The 25,131-nt window shown below is 40.4% G+C and overlaps 1 protein-coding gene across 1 annotated transcript in view; it reads left to right on the forward strand.

The window, feature by feature from the left end:
- Window positions 1-24,450, forward strand: part of LOC123819249 — a 59,716-nt gene extending 35,266 nt beyond the window's left edge. The window contains 9 exon segments of the mRNA XM_045839558.1: window positions 7,907-7,974; window positions 14,261-14,372; window positions 14,375-14,790; window positions 15,375-15,470; window positions 16,091-16,273; window positions 21,484-21,506; window positions 22,593-22,693; window positions 22,985-23,011; window positions 23,265-24,450. Coding sequence (XP_045695514.1) covers window positions 7,907-7,974; window positions 14,261-14,372; window positions 14,375-14,790; window positions 15,375-15,470; window positions 16,091-16,273; window positions 21,484-21,506; window positions 22,593-22,693; window positions 22,985-23,011; window positions 23,265-23,869 — 1,631 coding nt within the window. The 3' untranslated portion in view covers window positions 23,870-24,450.
- The last annotated feature ends 681 nt before the right edge of the window (window positions 24,451-25,131 follow it).

Raw genomic sequence — 25,131 nt, forward strand, 5'->3', positions numbered from 1 at the left:
GTAAATGTGGCGCCAGCTTTCCTGGGGAAATGTGACTACCCAAATTCAGGGATGAATGGGGGTCTGTCCGCCCGAATTCTTTTTTTTTTAAAGATTTTATTTATTTATTTTTAAAGAGGGAAGGGAAGGGGAGAGAGAGAGAGAGAGAGAGAGAGAGAGAGAGAGAGAGAGAAACATCAATGTATGGTTGCTGGGGGCCATGGCCTGCAACCTTGGCATGTGCCCCTGACTGGGAATTGAACCTGCGATGCCTGGTTCGCAGCCCGCACTCAATCCACTGAGCTACGCCAGCCAGGGCGCGAATTCTTATCTTGCTCCAGACTCCATTTGGTCATCCTGTTGTAAAACAAATACGTGACAGGAAGCAGTTAATTAAAATTGGGGCACTTTCCAAAGTTATTTATGGGCTCTTCCTGTAAGGAGACTCCCTCCTAAAATAGATAGTGACCAGAGGTAGGCAATTAACCAAAGTTGTTTTATGGGCTCTTTTTGGGCACCGGGGACACTCTCCCACATTCAGGCCTTGGGATGAAAGCACAGTTTCAAGGATTTCTTTCCCAGATAGTGGAAATGTTACACTGACCCCCACTGAATTTCTTTCTTGCTAATATAGTGTTTCTTGTGATATTGAAACACCTGGCAATATTATCAGAACAGGCTTAGGACTGCTGACTTAGCATGTGAGACTTGTCTCCTCCCTGACTCGGTTTCTCTTTATTCTACCTAATTGGTAAAAGGCGTTTCCTGGCAACTAGAGTGCTAAATGCTGGCCAGTGACAGTATTGCAGTCTTAGAGTTCTTCCTATGCTGTCTCCTGCTTCACCTGTAGGGCAGAGACCACTCATGCTTTCATATCTAGGTATCTCCCTGCCTGTTCTGGAGCTCTGGAGTCACTCCCTAGGTTGTGGGGGTGAACCTCCATCTGTGAGGCCTCAAGCTCCTCTGCACTTTCCTCTTCTGTGTCCTGTAGCATCAGGTGATTTGACCTTAGGTACTTGTAGCCACACAAAAAGTAAATTCTACAGCCCCAAGGTTGAATGCTTGTTCTTTGCCTCCCTTCTCTATAAGCTCTTTTTGTGTCTCACGATCTGGTAGATCTTGAATGGGATGACAAATAATTGGATGTCCCTACCCATATTTGGATCAAACTTCAGTTGTAAACAAGGGTAGAGGTCATTTAATATCTACCCCTAATGCAATGCCTACCTCTGATGTTGCAGTTCATCAGAGCCTGATCTGGACCACAGTCCCTGCAGCCAGGGGCTACCTGCATATGGCCTCTGGGCTGTTTTCAGCATCTGGACCATTAGGTGGAATACACTTCTGGTTCTCCTTTAGCCTCATCATTCCTTATCAGGTTCCCTCATGTGTGATGAACATAGCACCAGGGGACGGTGTTAGTAGATCTAAATTCATCTTTATATAGCCTTTATAACATTTCCCTTCTTAGCACACAGCAGAGAAAACCTTATCTCATATTGTAGATATTTCCTTTACCATCAAAGTTTGAAAACCATCTACTGAGATCTTATCCTTCTTTTTTTTATTGTTTTATAGTCTCATTTACTTGGTGCTCCTGAGAGAAATTCTGAGCCTAAACTGTGGCCACAGTGCCATATTGAGTCCAGGTGGGAGAATGAGCATCACTGTGCTACCACTCGTGCTGCTACTCTAATTCCCTCTCTGACTATCAGCATTCTTTCCAATTTGGATTATCATTCCCCTTTTTGTGATCTGATAAGATCTAAACTGCCAGGTAATTAGCCAGTCTAGGGATACAGGACAGGAAACAGGGCATGTCAGCATTGGCTGCCTCAGGTGAGTTCTCAGTAATGGTCTTCACAGTGCTATAGAAGGTCTTTTATTCCTTTTTTTCTCAGTCTTTTAGGAAGCCAGAGTTAGTGGCCATGTGTAAAAATACCTTAGGTTATGTAAGCTCAGAGCTACAGTGTACTATTTACCTTGTGAAATCTCATAAGCACAGCATCCAAGAGCTTGAAACAGACAGTGTTGGTTAGAAAAGTCACAATCTCCTTATGAAATGAAGTTTAAGCTTATTAACTGGCAGTTGAGTTCTATAGGAAGTCCTCCAAATGCACTTTCCACATCAGGCTATTTTTGTTATCAATCATATGGCCTCACAATGAAGCTGAACTTCCCCTTTATTGTAGCCTCATAAGTTTCTTAGGAAACAAAACCAAAACCAAATACCCAACTTATTAGAAGAGTAAGCCAATATTACATCTACAGGAAGAAAGAGCCTGTTGTTGACTCTTTGTTCCCAGATATCCAATCTAACTGCCATCCTTCCCTCTTACCTCATCCTATGTCTCACTCTCTTCCCTGCTCCACATTTGCTTTCTGACCTTGTCCTGAAAGCTCTCATCTTCTCTCCTCTGGACAACTGTGCATGCATCTGACTCATCTTCCCATTCCACACTGGACCCATCCAACACACCACCACCCAAGGGCAAAGCTAATCATGTCTCTCCTTTCTCTGAGGGCAAAACCTGGGTAATTTCTTTTGCTTTTGGAAAAGACTCCTAATGTCGCAATACTGGCGAAGTGCCATATATCATAGTCACTGCAGGCTCATATGATGCCAAAAGCCAAACAGTTTTCTGCACACCTGCTATACTGCCATTTCCAAATTCAGACAAGGTGGTACAACTTTCATGAACAGGTCATTTCTTTCCCTAATATATTTTTCCTCACTCATGTGCCATATTTCCTTCCTGTTCTTCAGCTTTCAGTTCAATGCTTCTATTTTCAAGTTAGAATTGCTGGACTACTGACTACCTGTCCCCATTGTTTGATTTCCCACAGCGTGCACACCTCTCTAGTAATGTTTCTCACATCAGCTTGTCGGCTGATTCTTTAATTTACTGTTACTTTCCAGGTGAATGTCAGGGTCATAGTGGTTTAAACTCTCTGCTTAGACTCATCATTTTGTTTGTAGGTATTAGTTTAGTTGTTAGCGTGTAATTCATAGTCATTAAGAATTAGTTGAATGACCTTTCCTAATATTTGAGACTTCTTTCCCAGGCCAGATATTCATTTAATCTATGTTCACATTTCTCCAGTGACTTGTGTGATTCTATGAATATATTTATGCCATCCCCCCCACCACTATCCACATACATACATACTTTGGGGCTCCTATCAATGTCCTCAGCATATTTTCTAGGCAACCGTGAGATTTTATCATTTATCACACAAGACTTGCCAGATCCTTCTAAGTTACCTGTTATGTCTTTGATTAACTCAGTATGGTATGGTCCAACCTCTGAATGGGACCCTGAATACATTAGGTTCATTGCAACTGTGCATGTTAAAGATGAAAAATCTTTGTAAGCTACTCACTGTCTCTATGAACACATTTGAAAATGATTTGTTCCTGCCACATAGACAAACACATTGTCATGTACTATTCCATGACCATAAAAGAAGTCATTTCAAACATTAAGGAAATGTTGCCAATGGTTACACCATAAATAAGCAGTCAGAGGAGGACTTTCTGATAAATGAACATATAAGGAGAGATTAACAGAAGGAAGAGATTGAGTCCTACTTATACCAGGGGCTGCACTGCATGCTGAGAGAAGAGTAGGTGTATAAGTTCAGATGCATAAGGGATTTGGTGCTTTTATCTTCCAGGATGTGTTTTTCACATGGGAAAGAAGAAGCTGAAGAGTTGTTGGGTCATATGACACAGATACTGGCCTGCAGTATCTGCGGTGCTGTGGATGGGCGAGATACGAGAGAAATTCACATGGACTACTGAGTCCTGTGGAGGAAAAGGGACAGCACAGCTACCTTCTCTCTTCTCAAGGAGACGGTGCCTTGGAGTGGCTTGGCCACTCTTTCAAAAGGAGAGCGCCCCGCGCCCCTGCCTGAACAGGCTTTTATTAGTTTTTTTGGGTAGGAATACATATACAGCTTATTAATCATTGTCTGGCAGGGAGGATCAAAGGATAGATAAAGTTCAAAGAACTAATAGGGCTCACACTGAGTTGGGGGTCTACCACCTAAAAAGGCTACAAAACTTAAGGGGCTAGTCCTGGCTGGCGTAGCTCAGTGGATTGAGTGAGGGCTGTGAACTAAAGTGTTGCAGGTTCAATTCCCAGTCAGGGTGCATGCCCAGGTTGCAGGCCATGACCCCCAGCAACCGCACATTGATGTTTCTCTCTCTCTCTCTCTCTCTCTCCCTCTCCCCCCCTCCCTTCCCTCTCTAAAAATAAATAAATAAAATCTTAAAAAAAAACTTAAGGGGCTAAACTCATTTCTTGCCTGGGCCTTTATAATATAATTAAGAGCATCCTCAGCAAAGCAGGGTTCACATGATTTTATATTCTTTGTCAGGCCTAATCACCCCTGGAAGTCCATAGTTCCCAGTACAGGGTTGCACCACCATTTGTCATTGTTACAGGCTTCGGTCAGGCAGAGGAGACAAGGCAGCTGGGAGACAGGAGACTTTTTGCAAGCAGAATGAGGACTCAGGCTTTGTCAGAGCCGAGGGGCGAGAGTCGATCACCCCCTTTTTCCATGGTCCCCAAGTCCTCCCCTGGGGGCCTTTCCATGTGATCATGCCTGGCTTAGGTGGCCCCTCCCATGAGGGATCTTACCTGTCATTGGCTAACTGACCAAGCAATGGGGGCCAGGCAAAGAGCAGAAGCAGCTGTCCTGCCAGGGAGATAAGCTTTGCCTCCTTAGTGGCTTCTGGTCAAGAGGTCTTTCACCCAGCCTTAGCCATGGTGGGTTATAGCTCCTGAAACTAGGCAGGGCAGTTCCCAACAGTCACACAAGGACCTTTCTAGAAAGGCCTCAGGTCATTTTTTTGTTCTGTAGAAGTAAAGGACAATAACAACCATTGCAGAGATAAAAATAAAATTTGCCATGTCAGATAAACTAAGAGTATTTACAATTGTTATGAATTGTTTTTTTACAAGATCACCAAGCTCCTTTCCTTGTCTCTCTACCTGTTTTTTTTTTTTTTGTCCTTCAACATGCGTTCTTGTCCTGTCTGTGATATCTGCACAGTTAGCATCATTTATTCTTACATTTCTTCCTCTGCCCCCCTTAATCACTCCAATCTGGCAGAAATCTCTGAATAAACTTATTCACTGTGATTCAATGAGTCAGAAGTACAATTGTGGGTTTTCTTTACAATGGTGCAGTGAAGTGTTTTGTTTCCCTGATGAGCCCTACATTTGCATTGAGTTGAAAGTTCTCAAGAACAAAGAAAAAAGACTTTCCTCCTTCTAGAGATAGGAAGATAATATGTTCATTCAGATCTTGATGGGCTCCCAATGTCTTTTCGTATTTTTATTTTCAACTCTTCCCCAACCAAGTTCAGAGCTAGAAAAATGTGCTTTTTGGTCAAGTGTTGTCTTCTCTCTGTCTTGATTGTCTCCAGGAATTCCAAACTTCCTCATTTTGAATGACCTTTAATGAAAGAAAGGATTCCAACCTGGAAATTTCCAGTACCTCTGTGTTTATGCATATGTTTATACCTTAGCACTCATCATGAAAAGTGGGGGAAATTAATCTCTAAAATTTTCCTTTTACCTCTGCCTTCCTGCCACCCCATTTGCCCTTATGACTCTTACAGGAAATAATCTACACTATTGAAATATTGACAAATGACTCTCCAAGGACATGCATGTACTTTCATTTCCTGGAATACTTGATTCCAGGTGAAGCACCTAGTTACAAAGAAAGACCTGAAATTTTGTATGCAACACAAAATATCTTCACACTTTTTAGCAGAGGCTCCTGGCACCACAATGGACCCCTCTGATGAAAAGAATATGACACTCTTAAGTGGCTTCTAGTTATGCTCTCTCTTATCAGAAAACTGGCAGAGAAAATTTCCTGGGATCAAAAGTCTGGTGGGTACCAAGTGCAAATTTGCTCTCTACATATCAGTTCTAGGACTTTCTCCACAACCTCTGAATCTCTGACTAGCAATAATGCCTTCTTGTATTTCTGGGGCCCTGGAACATGCTGGAATATCAGTGAAGCAAATGTGTAGCCACAGGGGAAAGTTTGGTTGGGCTCAAGACATAAGGAAACTGCAACCTATAGGACCATTCAAGGACAATGTGTGGATATCTAGGAAAATCACCTGATGGTGATCATAAGTTTCTTCATTTGGGGACCTGAGATCATCATTCAGATAAACATATGACCTGCACTCATCAATATGGCAACTCAGTAAAGATACTGAGTTGAAGATATTTTAGTAGTTGTTCTGTGGTTTAAGCTTATTACTTTGATATTTTTTACAGATTTTTGAGGACTTGTTTATTACTTTCATATTGGATAATTTCTATTAATCACCTTTAAGTATCATTTAGTCTTTCTTTTATGATTCTAAGTTTCTCTTGAGCAGACCTGGATTTCTTTTTAGAGTGATTTTAGTTTGTAGTTTTAGTATTTTAATTAAAAACAAAAACTATTTGGTTTTCATTTTTGACATGTCCTATTTGGTGATTATTATATTTTCTTCTATATCTTTTACCCCAGATATAATAGCTGCTGAAGTCCTTGTGTACTAAACACAACATCTGGATTATTTCAGAGTTGGTTTCCATTGATCACCTTTTCTCTTGAATATGGGCCATGTCCTCTACTTTTCTCATATGTTGAATAATCTTTGATTCCCTCCCTCAGGGGAATTGTTAATGAGATGTAGAGCCTCAGGATTCTGTTTATCTTTCTGAAGAATATTATTGGTTTTTTTTCAGTAGTTAACCTAGTTGAACTCAAATTCTAAATTCTCCCCTGCATTTTGTAGGAGCTGTTATCTGTGATCAGTCCCATTAGCCCTAATTGGGCTACTTGTCTTCTATCTCAAATATATTTAGTCCAGAGGACTGGTCAGAGTTTTTATGGACAACTTGGGATCTCCCTCTGGATCTCTCTTATAAAGATGTTCTCCTCATACTGTCTAGCTGCTGCACTAGCCCCAAATTATTCTTGTTCTTCCAGACATAAGCCTATATGTTGCTGAGTTATAACAGTCTATCCACTACCAATTGAGGTCTGCCTTCAAAGCTATGTTGACAGCAATACCACCAATAGAACAGAACCATGATTATCATTACCATGTTCAATGTAATTAAAATAGCATCCACAGCAATATAACTGTAAGCCTTTCTATTTCAATATCACTCCTCATATAAAATGTTTTATAATAAATTTGACACAATAAAGATTATCATAGATTCCTTCCTATCTTCATAAATCTTACTGTGTTGGGTGCAGAACTTGATAAAGAGGAATACTCAATGATAGTGTTATGTGATGCCAAAGATGATAAAGAAAGAAGTACCACCTCTCAGCACACAATTAATGCATAATTTACATGATTATTATTATTAAGCATCATGAGTTTATTTGTTAGAAATTACTTCATTCATATCCTTGAAACTAAAACTGTCAGTATAGCTCAGCAAGTTTGCCTCTTTTAATTCCAGTTTGTGCCTCATAGACATATGTGAATCAAGAAGAGTTTATGAGACATTAATTTACTCTTCTGTGGTTTACCAACAATACCAAAATATCTGTGCCTTAATTAGAAAAAACATCAATGTTTCAGTTGCCCTGCGTGTCTCTTATGAGTTAATGTATAAAGATGGCTGACCTCTGCAGTGTTGTCAGTCAGGGACCCCTGTCTGGAGCTTCCCGATCTTGTAGCTGCACCATCTGAAACATGTTCTCAGAAGAACAAGATCAATAAAAGGGCAGGAAAGTGCATAGCAAATAGAAATATTTGAGTTCTGCATTTTTTTAAATTATACTTACTTTATTTTTATCTTATTATAGTACTATGTCATGCATTAGTTGTACCTCTTTTTAATTTGCTTTTAAAATTTATTTCAGCTCTGCTTTTGACTAATAGTTGAAAAAGGACCAGGCCTTCTACAGGAAGTGGGGAAAGTACATGATTATGGAGGTGCGTTACTCAGAGTAAGGCTAAACTTGAATAGTACCATCTGCTTACCTTCTGGTTGCTAGTAACTTGTCAATGACACAGTTGTGCCACCATTATGTCCTGGCCTGCCTCAATTAGGAACAAAAGGTGTTGATTAACTGGTGGACTCCTAAGATTCAACATTGTTGTGGAAATTTTTTCTCAGTAAGCTCATGGTGAATAACATTTTCTAAAATTTTATTTTTACCTGTCACAATGACAGCTGTCACCACTGAGCTCAAATTAACAGAGCTCTTTCCCTAATTACCTTCCCCATCACACTCTGCATTACAAAGGGCAGGTCCCCAGACTTTCTGGATCATGAGTTCATCCCTAGTAAGTTGTTTAGGACCTGAATACAGAGAAGCTTAACTGATAGTTATAGAACTGAACTGAAATTCTGAGAATTCAGTCAAGCTGAAGATTATATCATTGGAATTCACATTCTCCCTATTCAAATATTCTTGCTAGAATAATTTGCAAAAGGGAGAAAACCACAGTGATTGAGAGCTGTGCTCGGGTAGGTCCTAGAATTTACTAAGGCATTAACTTCCCCAAGTGTCCCACTAGGTGGCATTGTTCTTAAGTTTCTCTTCTGCTCCCTTGGTTTCATTTCCACTCCTAAGAATTTAAGTTTCATTTCTCACCCTTTTCCTGTGGGGAGCTCCTCTGTGGAGAGCTGATCTCTGGCTTGGTGAGTAAATGTTGAGCAGGCCTACAGCTGATCTTCTCCATTGGTTCAGGACAACTGTACTTCTCCTGAAGATAAGTGAGGCAGTTTCTGAGGGCAAAGGACAGGAGGCTTTGGGAGAACAGATTGAATGTGTTTGGTGACTTAAACTGTGGTTCTGAAGCTGCTCTGCTTGTGGCTGTCTCTGCTAAGGTGGCAGAATAGGGGAACATTGAGTCTAGGGAAAGAGTGCCTTCAAAGAAGGGAGTTTTAAAAGAACAGAGTCTTGTTTGTTTCCTGGAGAGACCATTATTTCTCCAGGCTGACTGACTTACCCTCCTCTTCCTCTTACTCTGTAGATTTGATTTTCTACCTTGCCAAGGTGAGCCAGAATACTTATACCCTTTGTTTTTTCCCAGGCAGATAATCCCTTCTTCCTTTTCTCTATTGAAGCCTGTGAGGTGAAGCCCTGGTGTCCTTCTTCATCTAACCCAAGCTCCTGGTGAGGGCCAGGAGAGATATAACATCCTTTACCTGAATGCACATGGGGGGAGGGATTTTAGGGACCCTGCCATGGATGAGACCCTGTTGAAGCTGATCTTTTAACTCTTTTGTTAAATTATTGTCATTTTTTACTAAAATTTATCATTAAATATGTAGTGAGTTCCAAGACAATTCATTCTAGCTATTAGTGGCAGCAGTTGTTATGATAAGGTATCCAGATATTAAGTAGGAATGGAATTAAAATAACCATTTCTCCAGGCAAAGGAAACAGCTCACTTCTGGACAGATTTCTTTATGTGACCTGTGTCCTGCGGGGGCTCTTCCCCATAACCTTTGCTTTCAGCAACTCGAGTTTCTTCTGCTCCCCTTTTTGTTTCTGTTTGAATGCCTTATTTTCCTAGCTTATCTTTTTGGCCCGTGTCTGGGGTTGTTTCAGGGGCTTTTTCTTCCCATATTTAGACCAGACATGCACCTGCCACCTCTGACCTAGACCAAAGTACTTTTACTGTTGTCTTGGTAACTTGTGGGAAGCTGTGCACATTCTTCCTGATAAATGGTCAGCCCTTTGGAAGCCTGCACAGTCAGGTTGCTGCACATCTCTGAGGCTTCCAGTTGGTCACTTGTCTTTTGGGGGGTCTAATAAGCTGTGGAACTCAGGGGGTTCTTCTCTCCTGAGTTCCACGGTGTACTCTTACCTTAGTTTACTCCATGACACTCTGGTATCCACTCCTGCTTTAGAACATATTCTGTATCATCTTAGACATACCCTTCCATTGTTTATTACTTTAATCTGGTTCTTAACTTTTCCCTAGCATGGAGCTGAAAGAAGGAGTTGGTAATTTTTCAGAAAGAACTCCATCTTAATTTCCCCTTTGAGATATTTGTACCTTGATATCTCTGTTACCTATATTTTTATACGATATGTAGTTTCCTTCCCTCCTTCTTCTCAAAAACATGAATCTGTGTCTAACATGGACAAGGTTCATATCTGGTATATTAATTGAATTCTCATGTGTTATTGCAGATCACCCCAAGAGGGGAAAGTAATTATACATTTTGAAATTTTTATTAAAATCTAAAGAAGAAATGCATTCAACCCTAGTAAAAAAAAACTGTGTTAACTTCTGTTGAACATACAACATATATTATGTACTTACAAAAACTATATTTTGGGGCAGAATGAGGAGGTCTAAAAAAAGGAAGAAAATTATGTTATAAGTGTAAAACAAAGATACAACAATATTAAAATAAATGTGCTATAACAGGACAAGGCTTATATTGTGCCCTGATAAAGACATTTGCCATTTTAAAAAAATTTCAGGTTAGTTTTCAGTGTGAGAAGGTGATTTTGGTTGAAGTCTTCAAGAAAATGATATTTTTTGTACTGATTGATTAAGGAACAGAAAGGTAGCCAGTGTGGGTTGGAGGGAAGGTGGGTTGAGAGTGTGAGACAGCAGAAGGGGATGTGGAATTGGACCCAACTAGACCATGATGAGATCAACTCACTGATGATGTGCATCTGAACAAAGGAGTGACACCATTAATAGATACTTTAAAAAATCACTTTGGCTGGTGGTGACCTGTGACGATGGAAGACTGTATGAGACCAGGGACAGTATCAGAAAGACTAGTGGGAATCCATTTCTGGAATCCAGGTAAAAGACTGAGCTGGATGGGACCTAAGTTGAAGAGAGTACTGCAGGGTTTTGTGATAAACCAACTGTGAGAGAAAGTGTTGAGACTAGGGGTAGCTTTCTGAAGATGGCCTCTGTTACCAAATGACTTCTTTGAAACAAATTGACCTGAGAGCTGGAGCTCTTGCAGGGAGGTTCATTAGATTGGTGCAGATTAAACCCTGGACTTGAAGATGAGGTAGAAGAAAAACAATGAATACAGAAGAATGGGGAGGAGTTACAATCTTTCTGAGGTCCCCAGGTAGCTGGCTGCCAAGAACTGACTCACTTCCCACAGGTAGTCTGTGAATCAGGTTGCAGGAGAGGTTTCAAGGATGTTGGCTAAACCCCTCATAGGACTTTTTCAACATTGTGGAGACACTTTTATTTTTCTTGTCTGAGTTGCACAGATACAGAAAACCCCTGTGCAGACTGTTAGGATATAGTGATATAAGAAAACTGACACCTTAGTTGGCTCTTACCTTACTCTATAAAAACTCACATAGTACCATCTCCAAAAGCAAGAATGCATTTTGTCTTTGTCTGCATTAAGCCGAAGGGTTTCAATGCTTCTTCAATGATAGAACACAACAAATGAATATAAGAAAAATAAATGTGTGTTAGTTTTCTAGGGCTGCCATACAAAATGTAATACAAACTAGGAGGCTTAACCGAAATTTCTTCTCACAGTTCTGGAGGCTAGAAATAAAACATCAATGATGTTGGTAGGGCTGGTTCCTCTCAGAGCCATGAGGGAAGCGATAGTTCCAGGCCTCTGCTGGCTGCACTCCTGATAGTTGGCTTACACTCACTGGCATTCCTTCTTGTCTAGTGAATCACCATGATCTCTGCTTTTGTCTTCACAGGACATTCTCTATGCATGCATGCTTATCTGTATACAAATTTCCCCTGTTTATAAGGACACAGTGGTGTCAGATGAACACATGTCCTAATGATATCATTTTAACATGAACACCTACAAAGTCACAATTTCCAAACAAAGTTACATTCCAACATTCTGGGGGTTGGAATTCAACATCTTTTCAAAGGACACAATTCAACTCATAATAGCACTTAATGTGCTTGGAACAGGACACAGTTTATTTCTCCAGGACATGGCATCCTTACATATTGAGTCTTCCCTCTCCTGACTGACAGATGCCTCATTGGAATTTATGTCCCTCAGGTCTCTGTTGTATGTGTGATCCTGAGTATATACACCTCTCCCTCCCTAAAAACACACACATTTATGTGACTCTTGACACATAGCCTTAAGCCCCGGACAAGTTATTAGACCCAAAATCTACAAACACAGGACTCCTCAAAACTACCTGGTTTTATTCTCTTTGTTTCTACACCCTGATAGCACTGGGTATCAATCTAGTTCGTGCAACCTCTACCTCTATTTGATCTGTGCAGTAATGGAGAGAACACTGAATGGTATTATTGGGCATGGCACATTTCCCAACACCTCTACCTATTTTAAAAGAATGACCTCGAACTCTATAAGTCATTTATTATACACACACACCTAATGAATATTCTTTTTTATATTTAAATTTATTTTTAATTATTTTATTTTAATTGAAGTTTCAATTACAGTCAACATTCAGTATAATTCTGTATTAGTTTCAGATGTATAGGATAGTTCTTAGATAATCATATAGTTTACAGAGTGATCCCTCCCCCACTAATATTTCAAGTGCCCACCTGGCACCATACATAGTTTTTACCATAGTATGGACTATATTCCTTATGCTCTACTTTTGTATTCCCCTACTGATTTTGCGACTATTTTGTGTATATCTTAATCCAAGAAAGGAGTACTCATTTTTCAAAAATTTCATATCAGAAATAAATAGGTCAAGGTAATTTCTAAATTACAACTGGTTATAAAACTGTTAGTAATAAAATGACCTCTCTATTGTGGTCTTTACTGTTTCTGTAGGTTTCTCGGGGAATGAGTTTGAGGGCATGGGATGCTCTATGGGGCACAGATGTGTTAGCAAGGAAACGATTCTCAGGTATTGGAGGACTGCTGATCATAATATAAAAGTGAAGAGCTGATTCAAAAGTTATAATCTTCCATGGAGAGATGGGGAGCTTCTGGTTTTCTATATTCATCAAACATTGTGTTCCTGTGTGATGCACTCTTCCAGGTATAGAGGACACATCAGTGGACAGAATGGTGCCCAATCTATGCATGAATTCATTTTTAAGAAGAAAAAGTAAACAATTAAAGAAAGATGCTACATATTTTAAAGTAAAATAAGAAAAATATAGCAAATATACGGCAGGTGATAGTATTGACAGTTTTGCTATAGATACACTGGAGCAGGCCCTTCTGATAAAAGGCCATATAGGACAGAGACTGAATAAAATGTAAGAAGAAGGCATGCAGACATCAGGGAGAAGATTATGCCATGTAGAGACAACAAGTGCAAAATCTCTGAGACAGCAGTGGGTTTTTTGGGAGAGAGAGGCAGGAAAGATGAATCTCAATGACAGATGCAAAGTGGAAGAATTCTGACTCACAAGACCATATAATTTCAGTGTTATGAATTTTCCAGTAAAAGTAAATCTGTAAAATCACAAGGGAGATTAATGGTAGCCTGACACTCTGGGTCAGAATGGGGATGACTGCTAATGGCATTAGCTTTGATTTCAAAAAATAAATATATTCTAAAATTTGGAATTTAGTGATAGTTATACTAATACCATTCCATAAGTTTACTAGAAATTACTGTACTCTTAAAAAAACCATGTGATGTAAATATAATTCCATACAATAGTCAAAATAAAATAAGTCATGCAAGTGATAGGTTTAGGATCATTCCACACAGAGAGAAGAGCAAGTATGAAAACCTAGCAGGCTGCAGTAACGCTAGTGTATTTAACATGGATGTGTTTGGGGGAGGGGAAAACTAGATAAGACTCATGATGGGAAGGCACAAAGCTTTTGGTAGAAAAGGCCTCAATTTGTCCTTCTATCCAATAGAAACATAGAAAATAGCAATCCGTCATTGCCTCAAAAGGATGAAATTTGTCATGTGACATGAACTAAGAGTAAAATGTTTGAAAGTATTACCAGCCCTGGCTGGCGTAGCTCAGTGGATTGAGCGCGGGCTAGGAACCAAAGTGTCCCAGGTTGGATTCCCAGCCAGGGTACATTCCTGGGTTGCAGGCCATAACCCCCAGCAACCTCACATTGATGTTTCTCTCTCTCTCCCTTCCCTCCCTAAAAATAAATAAATAAAATCTTAAAAAAAAAAAAAGAAACCAAGTGTGTGGTGATGTTTTTTTTTTAAAAAAAAGAAAGAAAGTATTACCAAGTGCCCTTTTTATTGTGTCACTGACCTACCCTTCTTCTCTCTCTCTTTTCCTTTCCTAACTGAATATCAATGTTTTGTCCTGTTTTAAATCTCTGTACATCAGTGTCCTTTCTCTTCCTGCCATTCTTATCCTGCCCCCTTTGGTATCACCAGCCCCGCAGGAGTTTGTGAGCAAGAAGAGTCCCTGGAACCAGGACAGGAAGAAGCCAGGGGAGGTTGGCCATGGACTTTTCATCACAAGAGAGCATAAAAGAGGTGAGCTGCCCCATCTGCTGGGAGCTCCTAACAGAACCCATGAGCTTGGACTGTGGCCACAGCTTTTGCCAAGACTGTATCACTGCAAAGAGTGAATCAGGGAGCCCCCTAGGATTGGAATGCTGCTGTCCTGTTTGTCAGAGCAGATACCAGCCTTGGAACCTCCAGTTTAACTGGCAGCTGGCAGAGAGAGTGAAGAAATTCAGGGAGGTGGACATGAATTCACACCAGCCAAGGAGGAGAGATCTCTGTGAACACCATGGGGAAAATTATGATATCTTCTGTAAGGATGATGAGAAGGCTATTTGTAGGCTTTGTGTCCAGGAGCACCAAGGTCACCAAATGTCTCCCATCATGGAGGTGGTCAAGGAATATCAGGTAAGCTCCAGGGAGGGGAAATGTTGCATAATACCTGAAGCGAAATCTTTACTTTTTAATCCTATTAATTCTCCTTGTCATCATAGAACTAGCCCTGCATTCTGTTTTCATACCCTTGACTCAGGTTTTGAGGCTTGAAGAACATTTCTGTGTATTGTTTCATTTTGTGAAGAATAAATGTAGACTACATGATCTTAGCAAAGAGAAGTTGTATGACTGAGAGTTGCTTCCTAAAATAAGCTCTGATTGCCCCTGTGAGCAAGTGGGATTTTTAGGAACATTTGCTTATAGGAGAGAAAAGTGTCCATGAGAGGAAAGGACTTTACTTGCTGCAGGATCAGGTCTTCCTCTAGGAAAAGAGAGATACAAGGTACTCTTGATAGAGGGGTGATAACTCACATCACCCAGGGAGAAAGAACTTGCATCACCTGCTCAGATTTCTGTCTACATTTTCAGTTCTAATTGCCAGTTTCATTTCTGAAACTTTAGTCTCTTCTGAGATATTCCTGATTTCTTCTCCATTTATCCTTAATCCAGGTTCTGGGAAAGCTCATAGCTTGACTTTGGTGATTTCTTTATGACAGGAGAAGCTCCAGGAAGCTCTGAAGAAGCTGTCACAGGATCAGCAGGAAGCTGAGCAGTTGGAAGCTGACATCCATGAAGAGAGAGCTACTTGGAAGGTAGAAAGACATTATTCCTGAGGGAGTTCTGACATAGGAAACTGGGCAGCCTCTTTGTCTAATTACAAGGAGGTCACTTCCTTCTTGGTACCTCACAATTAATGAGTCCAGAAGACATTTTGTTAGTCCTCAGTCAATTCCTTCCCTATTAAGTGTTGGGGGCTACAGAGTAGACATGTCACAAGTGAACGTAACCATTTTGGAGGAAAACATCTAAAGGGAAGCAATGTAAAAATTATTCATGAATCCCATCAACCACTTCCATCGTCAAGTTTGAGGCTCTGTTACTTCCATAGAACTCATTAAGTGAGGTCCAGGATTCCCTGTTTTTCAAGTATGGGTGGAGGCGTTTCATATACAGTATGTCATGATTGTCCAGGACAGGTGTCTACAATCCAAGCCTCATCCAGGTAGCACATTGTGTCCCCTGGTGGGCCTTGAAAAAGTAGACTTGAATGAATTACTCTAGGTGGAGCTCAAGGGAAAATAGTAGGAAAAATGATTTTCCCAGGAATCGCTCATTTCCCTTTTACCTCCTCAGTGCCTGAAGAAAATATGTCTTGTCTTGCTCCCAAGGCTCATGAAAGCCTGACTGCCTCTTTCTCTTCTCATTCGCAAAGAAACTTATACAGACAGAGAGAGAGAGGATTCTGCAAGGGTTTGAGCAAATGAGAGGCATCCTGGACAAAGAGGAGCAGAGGGAGCTGCAAAAGCTGGAGGAAGATGAAGGGAATGTAAGCGAGCTTGACTCAGATCTCCAGTCTCATACGCCTGAATCTGCAGAGTCTATAGACATGCCTCAGGTGAGAGTTGGGATGGAGCTCCTACATAGAAGATTCGGAGGACACACACAGATTAACTTTCTTTTCCTTCTGGGTCCCTGCACCTTCTCTCTCATTAAAGGTTCCATTTACCCCTAGTGTTCCTTCTCTGTTATTCATAACAAGGGTCCATGGGAAATTCAATATACAAATTGCAAGAGGAATTCCCAGTGCTATTATTTATAAAGGGTTGGGCAAAATTTGAGAGAAGAGTCTATTGGCTTCTGTTATCTGTGATTTCGCATTTGTAAGGCATTTCTTCACTGAGCTTAGTCGAACAACTGACATCTCCTTTGTGTTAGATTTTGTTGTTGTTTTAAGGAATGGCAGAGGTAATGATAGACTAGTACCTGGGTAAGGTATGAGCACATATGTATGCTTGTGTGTGTGTGTGTGTGTGTTTGCATTGTCTAGGGAAAGATTGGGGGAAACCTATAGAGACTTGATAAAGGGATGGTACCTAATATAAATGGTACCTAATATAAATAATGTAATCTTTTCATGAAATTCACTGCATGACTATGATCTTAAACTATGAAATGTATGGAGACTCTTAGGAAATTGAGATTTTCTATGCTTGACTTCTTGCCATTTTCCTTTGCTAGCTGGACAGGGATTTCTCCATTTTCCCCCTTTACTCCCCCCCTTGCTACCCACCCCCACCTCCTACATTCAGACCTCCTCCTCCTCCTATTGACTTTGTCCATGGGTCCTTTATACATGTTCCTTGACTTGACCCTTTCTCCATTATCTCCCTCCCCTCTCCCATCTGGTTACTGTCAGTTTATTCTTTATTTCCATTTCTCTGCTTCTATTTTGTTAGCTTTTTTGTTTTGTTGATTAAGTTCCACTTATAGGTGAGATATGGTATTTGTCTCTTACTGCCTGGCTTATTTCACTTAGCATAATGCTCTCCAATTTCATCCATGCTGTTGTGAAGGGTAGGATTTCCTACTCTCTTTCTGTTGCATAACATTCCATTGTGTAAATGTACCACAAGTTTTTGATCCACTCATTTACTGATCAGCATGTAGGCTATTTCCAGCACTTGGTTATTGTAAATTGCATTGCTATAAACATTGGGGTGCATAGGTTCTTTGAATTTGTGTTTCAGGATTCTTAGAGTATACTCCCAGCAGAGGAATTGCCAGATCAAAAGGCAGTTCCATTTTTAGTTTTTTGAGGAAATTCCATACTGTTTTCCACAGTGGCTGCACCAGTCTGCATTCCCACCAACAGTACACTAGGGTTCCATTTTCTCCACAACCTCTCCTGCACTAATTTTATGTTGATTTGTTTATGATGGCCATCCTGACCTGTGTTGAACAAGAATTATTTAACTTTGGTTCCAATACTAGAGTAATTAATTTCTGTCAGCTGAATTTTCACTTCTGTCTTAAAAAACACATTTCTTAAGGTATAAATTACACATGAAATCACCCATTGTAAGTATGTAATCCTAAGTTTTCTAATAAATATACTGAGATTCTTTTTTTACTTATTATTTTTGTTATTCTATTACAGTTCCAATTTTTTGCCCTTTGCCCTCCCCCATCCAGCCCACTCTCCACTCCCACAGTCAATCCCCACACCATTGTCCATGTCCATCTGTCATTCATGCATGTTCTTTGACCAGTCCCTTCTGTTCTTTCCACCATTATCCCTCAGCCTACCCCTCTGGCTGCTTCCAGTGGTATTTCTGTTTCTATTTTGCTCATTAGCTTATTTTGGTCATTAGATTCCTTTTATAAGTGAGATCATATGGTATTTGCCTTTCACTGACTGACTTATTTCACTTAACATAATATTCTCCAGTTCCATCCATGATATTGGGCCACAAAGAAATTCAGTTCAACATTTGTTGAAAAGACTTTCCTTTCTCTCTGAATTACTTTGGTACTTCTGCCAAAAATCAATTTGTTTGGAATATAAGTGTTACAGAGCACAACAAGGGGGAGCCTGGGACGATATACTATTACTGAAAGAAGCCCCCAGGTCCGTTATGTCCACTGCCAGAGGAAAGATGTCTCTCAATGCCAGAGATTCATGAAAAGGAAAGGAAATGTTTATTTAATGCTATACAAACTTAAAGTAGTGACCTAATGTCTTTATCAAAAACCCTAAAGTCCCTTTAAAACACCCACAAACAGACACGGTCCTTCCTTCCCCCTTTGCCCAGTCCAGAGTACCGTATCTCAGGAAAGGAAATAGAAGTCCATGGCTCAGGCAGTCCTCTGGTTACTCCCAGTTAGTACTCCATCTCGACTGGGAGACCTCCCTGGGTTCCTGGCACCCTCAGCTGAGTCGCCGGGACCTCTGCTAAAACCAGGTGGTGGTTCCCCCTTCTAAAGCTGAGGGGGTCCCCACTCAGGCAAAGGCACATGGTCCTCTCTTCCAGGGCCACAGGAGTCCCCACTCAGCCAAAACCGTGTGCTTCTCCCCCTGTGCAATGGCTGCAAGGGGGGCAGGGGTCGCCACTCTGCCAAAGCTGAGTGGCGGTTCTCTGCTAAAGCCGCATGGTGATTCTCTCTCGCAGGGCTGTGCGAAGTTTCCACTCTGCTAAAGCTGCGTGGTTCTCTCTCCTTAATAGCTGTGATCTTCTCTGCACTTCCACAGCTGCATGGTTCTCCCTCTCAGGGCTGCTGCCTCTGGGTTTAAATCCCCGCGCCAGTCTTCCTCTGCAGCCCCATTTCCAACTCCTCCCACACTCGGCTTCACATGCCAGAACTCGTATCCTTCCAGCTTTACTGGACTGCCATCATGAGTCTGGGCAGGTGTGACCCCATGTCGTGGAGCCAATCATCTCCAAGCTTCCATGCAGGTGCTGTAACACGGGGGACCTGCCCCCCAGTCACGTCTTGGTGGGGTAGTTACTTCCATTTTCCTGGCTCAGAGTATGGCCACAGCTATTTAACATATCTAAGCGACCAGCCAAAGGCTATAGATATGTTAAATGACCACGCCAGAGGTTTAGCTACAAGGCTGTTGCTATGCGAAACAGCTCTCAAAGGCCCTGCTCCATTTGTCCCTTCCCCCAACCCACACCCTGGGTGGGGGGGTGAGAACATCCTAAAATCTCCTGGACACCTTGAGTTCTGGACCCCATCTCAAATGCCTATTTGGGGTTCCCCCCCTTGTCTGCACCCTGTAACATAAGGATATATTTCTAGATTATCACTGTCTTACAAAATGTCTACATTTATCTTTGCACTGACACTCCAAGCTTTTGATTACTATGGCTTCATAAAAAATTTTGAAATAGGGTAGGGTAATCCAATTTAGTTCTATGGTAAAACAATTCTATGCTAAGTCAGTTCTCTCTGGAGACCATTTAAACACCTCTGCAGCAGGGACCATTTGGAGAATTTTACTACCATTGAATGGGTAGAGGCCAGAAATGCTGCCAATTCAGATGCAAAGCACAAGGCAGGCACCACTGCAAAGATTTATCATGGTATAATCCCAGTAGTGTCAAAGCTGAGAAACACTGGCCTGGGGCCATAAAATTTTTAATATCTTGTTAATTTTTATTAAAACCCTTGTGGGATTTTTATAGGGTGAGGAGATGGTGTCAGCTAAGGGATGGACTGTATAGAACAGTTGTTTGTTCAACCATAGTTCAGTACTTTTTTAAAAACCATCTCTCAATTACCTTTTGAGGAACCATCTCTACCCTCACTCCACATAGTTGATTAGTGCTGATAAAATTAGTAGCATTACAAATATATGTGTCTCTTAATTCTAAGTAAATCAACATATGTAATTCCTATAGGTTTACCAATGTTGCAGTAATTATTTTAAGATATGTATCTGATCCATTTCAAGGAAATGATTTGTATGCTTAGAATATTAGGGTTATGTCTAGAAAGAGAAATTCTCTTTTATGCTAGGTGATATATCATGAATTATCATTTAAACCAGGATATTTATGTTGACACCACATAGATTATGAAAAGAAAGTTCATATAGTAGGTAGAAAATAAGATTTTGAGAAGAAAAAAACAGATGCTGATGACAAGATTTTTCCTAAAAATCTAGCTATTACAAAGTGATACCTGCTTTCTCTGTTTCTCCTTTTTATTTTGAATTTAAGCCAGTTTTAGCTGTTTTTTCATATATACAATAACAACAAAAGACAATGCAGAGAGTAACATTTTTTGAGGATGTGTAGTCAATGCTTTGTTGGTATAAAGGGTTTAGACTAAAGAGGGAGAAGCCAAATATATTGGTGTATTTCCATTAAAAAAATAAGGCCAATTATGTTAAAATGGGGAAAAGAAGATAGCTACAAGAAGCTGACCATATGGACTGAATTGGCTTAATATGGTATTAAAATTCCTGGTAAGATATACTTTTTAAGTCAGTGATGAAGAGGATATTGATCTGGACAATGAATGGAATGTAAACAGTTGGAAAACAATGACATTTTAGACCTCCTCTGCTGCTGGCTCCCATGGCCTGTTTCATACATAAAACTTGATGAGATTCCTTTCAGGTAGTGTTTAGGAGGTACATGGAGTGAGTGGAGGGAGGCCAGAGGAGCATTTGTTTGAGGTGCTAGTTTGCTTGTTCCTGCAGCAAAAGAGAATATACTTCCTGAACAGTGTAATTATTAGTTATTCATTTTTGATTCCCCAGAGCCTAAATGATGTCTGACAAATAGAAGATTTTACCTTTATTTGTCACTATAATAAATAAAAGCATAATGATTTAAGAAGGTCTTCTCATGAAGGTGCATTAAAAAACTATAGGGTGACTCTCTTCCTTTTCAATATATTACAACTCCAGACCCTTGAAGCGTCTTTCTAACATCCTCACATGAGTCCTTGGGAGGCTTGGTCTGGGTGTTATCTTTACAGTTTGTCTCCATTTATTTATTTTGACTATCTTCCTATTCACATCATATCAAGGTATGCTAGGGGTGTGAGGAGAAATGTAAGTAAAACTTTGTAAGGTAGGAGGGCTTATTTCTCCTTCAAGATTTGCCAGAAAAATAAGGAACATTTAGCTAAATTTGAATTTCAGGTAAACAGTACATCATATTTTAACAGAAGAGTATCCTAAATATTGCAGAGGTGATGATTGTACTAAGACATATTTGGAATTTGTCCAAAATTAAATTTTAACTAGCCAGGTTATCTTCTAAATCTGGAAACCTTACACTTGACTTAAGTATTCTCTCTTCTCCCCAGGATGTGATTAACGTCTTAAGAAGGTATGTGTACCAGACCAGGCATGGTCCTTTTTTTGTGTGGTAATGGAATTATAACAGTAAGAGTAATCTTGAATCAATCATAATTTTAAAAGTTGAATAATTTTTAAAAATTTGGGTATTACATGGTTTCAAATTGCTGATAACAGGAATGTGTGTTGTGGGAAGTCACAGAGTTTGTGTGAATAGAAGCATGAGAAATAAGGGGTTACAGTATCAGTATTCAATGAGTTCACTCCTTTTAGAAGACCTTGGTTTTTGCCTCTGTTTATTTGTATACTTCATAGGTGCCTATCTTGTCTCAGGGAGGATCCTGTCCTCAAGTCTTGGGGAATGATGACTTTAGTCCTAGTGCTAATAATTAACCTCTTATTGCTTAAACACTTTAGCATGTTATAGGGAAAAATTGTTTTATTTGTCTGAAATTGCCTACCTATTTGGCAAGCATCAAACACATGAAATTCAGATCACTATTAATTTGGATGTTATAGCTTCTTGTTTCCCAAATATTTGTAATGTTTCCCAAGAGAATGTGACCTCATATGTCATTCTCAGCATCTATACTGAGATAACAGGTTTAGGAGACCTTCAGCCTTCAGATGCAGAAGCCACATACTTGATAACCTAAAATTTTCAGTAGCTTAGTTCTAGAGCTTTCCCACTATCTACCTGGAAACCCATATTTCTGGCTTCTTCCTAGAGGACCAAATGATGTAGCAGTGACTTCTGTTTATATCAAATATTCTTTTTTTTAAAGCACCAAAGAACTTTTGAAGATACCATTATTTCATCTAATACCATATTGTTTTTAAGAGGGGAAGCATAAGGAGTTAATTCTTCTATTTTAGAAGAAAGAACATAGGCTTCATGAGAAGTCCTTCCCAAAGTCAGTCAGAGGGTAAATGGAAAGGCAGGTATGAAGACATTTCTTCTGGCTGCAGTAATAGGGCTCTCACTTCTCCCTCCCTGAGGTTCTTCAGGGAAACAGAGTTGAGCGAGGATGCATCATTGGAGGGACAGGTGAGGGAGACTTGGTCTTGAAGAGACACAAAGTCAAAAGTGTGAGCAATCAATTCTTTTCTTCTTTAGGACTGAGATTGACACCTTGAACAAGCCAAAAATTGTTTCCAACAAAGCGAAGAGTGCATTCCGATTTTCAGATCTCATTGGGATGCTGCAAATGTTTAAAGGTGAGGAGATCCAGGGAAAGAGTGTGTGTGTGGGGGGGGGATTCTCATAGTATAAGAGCAAAATTGGGGAGTGGGTGTTATTTACATATGATAAAAAAGAAGTAGTCATGAAAGAAGAGATAAATACCCAGTGCAGAAGATGTAAACATATCTAAGGTGGAAGGGACAGGTGTCTTCTTCGTTTGACAGCCTCAAAGAACTCCCCTTTTCTGTTCCCACTCTAGTGAAAAGATAGGTACTGTGTTTCTGCCTTTGCTTCTAACAACATCACTGAAACTTTTGTCATTTCAGAGCTGACAGAAGTCCAAAGCTACTGGGGTAAGAAGCCACAAGTTCTTCAAATCACCATGTTTTGACCTCTTTTTAGAAGTATTTGTGATTCTAAATGCCATAATCTTAGTTACGTGTATTCCTCCAAAACAGGCATACCTATAACAGTTCTAAAGTAATCTATCCAACACTGTCCCATTAACTCATTTTCCTCCCAGACAATTCCCAGTATTCCTCCCCACAGTGTGACAAGACACACCTGACCTATGTAACTCACCTGACTGTGTTATTTTCCCTACAGTGGACTTGATGCTGAATCCACTCAATGCTGTTTCGAATGTTGTGATTTCTGCGGATCAGAGACAAGTGACAGTTGGGCAACATTGTATGTCTAGTAATGTATATCCATGTAATCCATGTAATTTTTCTGCTTTTGATGTTGTGGGCAACCAACATTTCTCTTCGGGGAAATATTACTGGGAAGTTGATGTGTCTGGGAAGATTGCCTGGATCCTGGGGGTATACAGTACACCAAGTAACCTCAACAGAAAAAAAAGCTCTGGGTTTGTTTTTAACCCAAATGTAAATTATTCAAATGCTTACTCCAGGTTCAGACCTGAAAATGGCTTCTGGGTTATAGGCTTACAGAACGAATCTGAGCACACTGCCTTTGAGGACTCTCCCACTTCAGATCCCAAGGTCCTGACTCTTTACATGGCTGTTCCTCCCTGTCGAGTTGGGGTTTTCCTAGATTTTGAAGCAGGTACTGTCTCATTTTTTAATGTCACAAACCAAGGGTCACTCATCTACAAGTTCTCTAAATGTCACTTTTCTCAGACTGCTTATCCATATTTCAATCCTTGGAACTGTCCAGTTCCCATGACCCTGTGCCCACCAGGCTCCTGAGCCCTCTCCTGCCCTCACCCACTCCTGCATAGCAACTTGTCCTGGGGCTCACCTCCTGCCTCTGAGCTCACTGCTCCATTCACACCATCTGTTCTCTGTTGTCTCCCTTCTTCAGGACTTTTAGTCATTTTGGGGGTTTGTACTGTTTCTGATGTAAGTCAGACGGGAAGCTTATTTGCTCATTTACCATTTTCTGTATTCTCAGTGAGAGACATCTAATCCCTCCTAAAGACAGAGCAGTATTGGTGTAACAGCTCTGCACTCCCATTTCTCCATATTTTTGTTTATCACTGATCTGAAGAGACATGGATCACCAGTGTCCACCAGCCATCACCTCAGGACAACACACAATCATCCCACCCACCCTCACCAACTAAGGAGTATCTGAGTGTGTCTGTGTGTTGCCTAGCATACAGCAGCAGGCTCGTTCAGAGGGCTGAGAAAAAAAACTAAAAACAAAAGTAATATATGTATCCAGAATGAAAATTTTATGTTCCAAATTTCTTAGTTCAAATCTTGTCTCTTGTCATAAATGGTGTGTAACAATCAATAAATTTTTGTTTCTTCTCATAAAATACAAATTGTAATTTAAACTATACCTAACCTTGAAGATGGCTGTGTAAAACTAACCTCCCCTGAATGTAAAGCTCCTATACATGTGCCCAGCACAATTACAGTAAATATTTGCTGTAATGTCACTGAGAAATGTAAGCTGAGGTAACTTGTGCAACAGGTCTGTGCTCTTCAGAGGAGCACTAAGTGCTTCTGTAGCAGCCTCATTTGTCAGGTTCCAGGTTCTGCTGTCAAGACCAGTCCAGTCCCAGCCTTCAGTTAGAGACCTTTTTACACCCAGACTGGGACTGTGTTAAGGCTCTTTCTTGGAAATAGGTCAGAAAATGCAAAGTATGAGTTGCCAAGACTGTCCAGCAGAGGGAACCATGTCAAGGGACAACTATTGTTTTAGGGACAGCCTTTTGGTCTTCAGGACTTTTTCTTGCTGTGAAACATCTGAGTACAACACCCTATAGACCATCCCATGCACTTTTCTCTTCTTTACTTTTAAAAGCAGTTTCAAGTTATGTTGAGGAATAGATTTGTCCAGGAAAGGAAAGGAACACACTTTTCTTAGGAAAGCACACATTATAAATGAGGGTCAGCTACTGCCCAGAACCCACATCAACATGTAGAAGAGTAATTACTTGTCCCAGTGGGATAAAAAAGATGGTATTTGTCTGGGAAAAATGTGTCCATGTAAATTTATA

Source organism: Phyllostomus hastatus, unplaced genomic scaffold (genome assembly GCF_019186645.2).
Source record: "Phyllostomus hastatus isolate PE091 unplaced genomic scaffold, TTU_PhHast_1.1 phas_contig_304, whole genome shotgun sequence".
Taxonomy (NCBI): Eukaryota; Metazoa; Chordata; class Mammalia; order Chiroptera; family Phyllostomidae; genus Phyllostomus; species Phyllostomus hastatus.